Below are 5,852 nucleotides of genomic sequence, written 5' to 3' on the forward strand. Positions count from 1 at the left end.
ACGATTAATTTACAAAATGCACGAGATGAGCCAATAAAAATAGAAAAGTAGAAAAAGATTGATTTGTACRTGTAAAAAATGAAGTGTTCCGATTGCCTTGAAAATTAGCATGAGTTGTCACATTTTCCGTTTATAGCGTGGCTAGAGTGTTGTAACTGTATAACRGTGTGACCAGAGTGTGGGCAATGTAGTGGCAATTTTATAATAGTGTGACTAGAGTTTGACTAAAGTGTGGGCAATGCATTGGCAATCCGTAACACTTACAGATAAGTGTTTAAAGAATTTAGTTTTTACAGGACGAGGATGAAGAGTTGCAAACATATAAAGAATATTTTGTTTACGTCAATAGTTTKTTCTTTATTAAACCAAAAAATATAAATTAAAACAGAGGACCCTGAAAACTCTTTTTTTGTGTTCAATATAAATAGCAACGAATATGCTTATGAGTAAAAACGGAAACACACGCAGGGAAAAATATGAATATTACTTAAGAATTTTAAAATTATAGATACAAATTTTCACATTTTATATTATTAATTTTGACTTTTTTATATTATTAGTCTTATAATAAATTTTTTATAAAATTAGTAGTTTTCAAAGTTATCTCTCTCTATTAGCAGTTCAAACCTGCGAACGGTCATAGATGCCCCGAAAATCGGATGATAATATAACGGATTATTAGACCAGTTTGAACGAATTTTAGGTGTCTTTATTTCAGACTGCAGCATATAAAGGCCAAAGAATATCTCCATTTCCTGCAAGTTTGTTTCTTTGAAACTGATAATTCGATAGGTGGAGCACNAATTATAGATACAAATTTTCACATTTTATATTATTAATTTTGACTTTTTTATATTATTAGTCTTATAATAAAATTTTTATAAAATGAGTAGTTTTCAAAGTTGTTATTTGATAACAATTAAAGTAATAAAAAAAAAGGTAGATTATGATCTTTGTTTATTTTGTTCTTTTTTCCCACTGTTGACGCCGCCTCCGCCCAATTTCTGTCGCCACGTGTGTATCGGCAGAGCAATCTCTTCCTCCCAGGTTTTTTGAAGTTTTAATTCGAACGGAACTAAACTTTAATAAAGTAAAAAGTTGCGAGCTCTCTCCTTTTACGACCGCTTAGCGATACAGACGTGGTAAGTGCTTGTCCAATTTGTTATTTTTAAATTACACATATTATATTGAAACTTTTTGGTTTTCGTTCGTTCCCCGCGTCAACACCCACCTTACCTCGGCACTCGGCACTGAAAATTTCACCGGCAAAATATTTAATAAAAAAGACACAGTCGGTTGGGAATTTTCGTTTTATTCACAGTGAAATATACGGAGAATGCAGAATGTAAGAAAGAAAAAAAAAATGTGATGCGGCGATGAACGTTTGCTCGGTGCTAGATCGGCGTAAGAAAGGAAACTCGTCTTCTGGAACGGTAGGTTTTGATTGTTGGGTAGTGTAGAGTTATGGTGTGATGTCTGCATGTAAGGTGTCTTCATATTACATTATGTTGTGGTGTGTATAGAGGGGAGAGGTAACACATCTAGCCATCCCAGCCTCCTTAGGCCTCCTTAGGTGAATATTAGCCTAGCAGTCGCTGTGATTGCTGCAGTGTGACAACAACGTTGCTAAGACCAGTGGAGCGGCGAATTGATCTACTGATTGAAGCTGATGTACAAGCTCTTGCGTAACGGGCCATTTTAGAGTGCGGTGCAGCATAGTGTGGTGCGGCTTATTGCACAGTTGGCATAGGGTAAGTGATGTGCACTCCTGTGTGGTGTGTATCGTTGCTAAGCAGGCAGTGCCCACCGTTGCATGGGCTGCATGCTGCGGAAAATTATACAATGTTGTAGCCACTGTGGCCGCCGACGTAGTGGACATCGGCTGCGGTAAGGTTCCGTTACGGGTGCTGAGGACGGTGGAGGTGGTCGCGTACCACTACGAGGAGCGGTTGCAGTGGTTCGTGGCGCTGAAGTTGCCCCAGTGTGCGGCACGGTTATAGATGACTTCACCGTTGGCGTTGGCACTGCTGGCATATCCACATCGGCAAAATCGGAAAGAGGGAGTCCTCCTAATTAAAAAATATATAGGATTATAGGTACCGCAAACGCTTAGTGTAGGAGATATTCGGCCTTAAGGTTCAAAAATTCGCAAAATTCATACATTTCAAGACGCTATTTCACCACATTAAATACACTTTATTCACATTTTTCACTTCAAATTACTTAAATTACACTTTAAACTTGTAAATAACTCCATATCTTACACTTTTACCAGGTTTTTTTTTAACTAAAAAATCTGCATTTTATAACATACATTTTACACTCGTTTGAACCCCATTTGTTTACCAAAAATTACAACGAAATGGAGCGCTGCCATGTGATGATAAGGCAATTCGCTGAAATTCCTCTTTTTCGCAAAAATTCCTCTATTCACGCATATGGATGTTTTCTTTTTTAAATTTATTAAGCAAATAAGTAATATTATATACATGTATTAATAATATTATATAATAATATTACGTAGTAAAGTGTCGGGTATATTAGTACAGTACGAAAATTAAATTTTTATTTCAATATGAGTGCATGGTAATCAACAAATATAACCATTTTATAACAAAAACTCAATCTATTTTCTTATTTTTAACGCAGAAAGGAGTACTACGTGAAAGTACTTCAGTCCCCCCGGGTATTCGCTCGGCCAGGGTTAGTTTTTTAAAGTACTTCAAAGAGTTTTAATTATATGTGTTTATTAAATATAAATCACATATTATATATATGTATACATACTATATGTATAATATGTGGAAAAAGTTTTCACAACTCAATAATAACTTAAAAAATGTTAGAAAGTTTTTTTTATTATAATTAATGTAGAAAAAAGAATCACGCAAAAAAACAAACAAAGAAAAATCGTTACGAATCCTACATGTTTGGTGTTTAAGATGTGACAACGCTCGTTTTCCTGATAATTGTAAACAATCTAATCTTTGCAACGACGAATGTGCTAAGTGATTTTTAAATTAATAAATTTAGGTAAAATAACACTAAATAAAATTGAAATGTGAACTTATTTCAATGCTTAGAGTGTATATTTAAATATACAGAGTGAAAAACGTCCATAAATTTAATGGAAGATAGAGAAATATCTTGTGTTATTAGTGCATATTTTTGAGCTTTTAGTCGTGAAAATTTTAAAAAATATAAGTAATTTTTATATTAATTTTGGATATTCCTCCTCTGGAGAAGCTCCCCTATCCGCACATACCCCATTTATACGGAAATTCGGTTTTTTTACCCCTCCGCCAAAGTAATCGGAATCGTGCCTCCACATCCATTGAATCTATGTGGAAGGAGTGGTTTGGTTATAAATGTGTTTCATTAAAATTTATATGGCCTTGTGCCACGTTATGTGGCATGAATTGGTCGTCACTTAGATCGACCATTGCGTTAGGTTTCGAATTAATCTCAACGAGTTTTTTACTTGCGGGTTTATTACATCGAATTTTTGACTATTTTATTTGCGTTACGGTAGTATCGGCTGTTTTTTCGAGTGGTCTTGTTTATATACTGCTTTGAGTGCGGGAATGGTAGTTTTCTATGCGGCCGTGCCGCCATTCGGTTCGGGGTCAAAAGTCATCAAGGAGGATGACGTAATTTCCAAGCCTTTTCTGGAGTCTTCCACCTTTTATGAAGGTCCTTTATATATTCTTCTATCCATCGGCGGCTAAAATCGTGATGGAGAGTTTTGATTCTCTCCCATTGATTTAATAAGAATAGCGACCCCACTGGCTCAGAATGGATGCTCGTTTGAGAAAATGCTCTGGTGTCAGGGCTGTGAAGTCAGAGGGATCTGCGAGAGGGTTGTGAGTGGCCGTGAATTGAGGACGGCTTCAATTCGCACTAACAGTGCGGTGAATTGTTAATAATTAAATTTGTAGTTTTCAGCTACTTTTTTGAAGTGGGATTTAAAGCTTTTTACTGCTGATTCCCAAAACCACCCATATGAGGAGCGAGCGAAATTGCAGCGTTCCGGTGGAAGTGCTGCCATAATCTGCGTTCGCAGATCTTGCACATGAAAATGCATTTCYCTATTTGGGGCTTAAGAAGATAAATATAGAACTATTGACGGTCTATATGCTGCATTAGGCGATGTTCAGCGTGAAGCATGAGTAAGTTGATGTAATTGAGGAGTAATGTGGCAAGTTGGGATTTCTCTGCTATAATTAKAGGGTGGCGTTCGTTGTACGTGAGGCTGGAGTTAGCAAGCCTTCCATTCGCACGAAGCAGACCTTTCGTGTCCAAGAATGGGTTAAGAAAAAAGATTGAACTCCTTTTATCAATGGGTTTTGATTCTCTAAATAAAGAGATGTCGCGGCTGAATTAGGGCATTAGGGTTGATGCGATAAGTGCGATTTTTGCTTTTTGCAGGTCTTGGTGCGTCAAAGTATCGCATTGTGGATTGGTTATCCCTTTAACTTTATGCTTGAGTCGCTTTATGAATCTGAGCATRTAGGCGACTACTCTGAGCGCTCAGAGGAACGATGAGAATCGTTCARGGATGTCAGTATCATCCAGGGTTGTATGATAAGTGTCGTTTTTTCGACTTTCTGGGGCGATTATGTTGCGCATGGGCGATCGTGGCCAAGAATCAGAGGTTTGCATCCTCTTGTATCTAGATCAGCAGGATTGTCAATACTGGCTACTAGTTCAAGTATTTGAGACGTTCTGTTGGAAATATATGTTTTCTACGCATATGGTGGTTTTTCCAACCAGGCTAGAACTATTTCAGAATCGGACCATAGATATAACTTATATTTTGCCATGTTCAATTGGGTCTGCACCATGAAAACTAGCTTGGCTAATAGCAAAGCCCCACAGAGTTCAAGTCGTGGTAGACCTAACGTTTATAGAGGAGCCACCTTAGCCGTTGCTACTAATAAGTGGCTTGTGGTCGCGTTACTGCTTTGTGTGCGCATATATAAAGTGGCACAGTATGCCTTCTCAAAGGCGTCACAGAAGCCGTGTAATTCAACTTTGTATTCGGGGGAATAGTTTACCCACCGTGGGATTTGTATCTGTGAGATATCGTTTAGATTGCTCGYGAACTGGGACCACTTTTCTAAACGAAGTGGTTTTACTTGTTCGTGCCAGTCGGTCCCATCTAGCCATAATTCTTGTATCAGGATGTTAGCTTGTATCATAATTGGCGAAAGCCATCCTGCGGGGTCGAAAAGTTTTGCCACAGAGGATAGAACTTGGCGTTTTGTAATGGCRGATAATATGATATCATTTGATCACATCTGTCTATGCCAGACATATTTACGTTATAATTAGCAATCTCTATTGGCTTTTTTTTTCCAGATACCATATTTATTCTGCACGTCAATTATTTTGGGATGGTTTTCCGTTGTGATACAGAGCACACCCCGCTTGTCTTTCCACTTACTTATATAGACGTTGTTCTGTCTTCTCCATATATGTTCTCCTTTTATCAATTTTTTTTTTGTATTACAACCTTTGGATTCATTTTACGATTGCTACGTAAGGTTCCAGTGGTATGGGTTTTAAAACTTAGTAATCGATTGCTCAGTCCGACACTATTATAGTAGTTGTCCATAAATAATGAATGGCCCTTCGATAAATATGGTTCCATTCGTTTCATAACCACAGAATTCACTACAGATGAGGAAGWCACCTCATGTGTTACTTTGCCTTTATATATATCTAGATTGAGAGCATAGCCATCATGTGTACAAAGCTCATAGAATTTAATTCCGTACTTATTTTTCTTTGATTTTATAAATTGCCGAAAACTTAGTCTCCCTCGATGCAACATCATAGATTCATCTAAC

At 37.2% G+C, this 5,852-nt stretch overlaps 1 protein-coding gene across 1 annotated transcript in view; it reads right to left on the reverse strand.

The window, feature by feature from the left end:
- Positions 1 to 1,788: 1,788 nt before the first annotated feature.
- Positions 1,789 to 5,852, reverse strand: part of LOC108974860 (probable basic-leucine zipper transcription factor Q) — a gene marked incomplete at its 5' end in the record, with an annotated part of 6,024 nt that continues 1,960 nt past the window's right edge. The window contains one exon of the mRNA XM_018942956.1: positions 1,789 to 2,069. Within this exon, the coding sequence (XP_018798501.1) occupies positions 1,789 to 2,069 (281 nt within the window). The remainder of the gene's footprint in view (positions 2,070 to 5,852) is intronic.

This window comes from Bactrocera latifrons, unplaced genomic scaffold (genome assembly GCF_001853355.1).
Source record: "Bactrocera latifrons isolate USDA-ARS-PBARC rearing strain unplaced genomic scaffold, ASM185335v1 scaffold_593, whole genome shotgun sequence".
NCBI lineage: Eukaryota > Metazoa > Arthropoda > Insecta > Diptera > Tephritidae > Bactrocera > Bactrocera latifrons.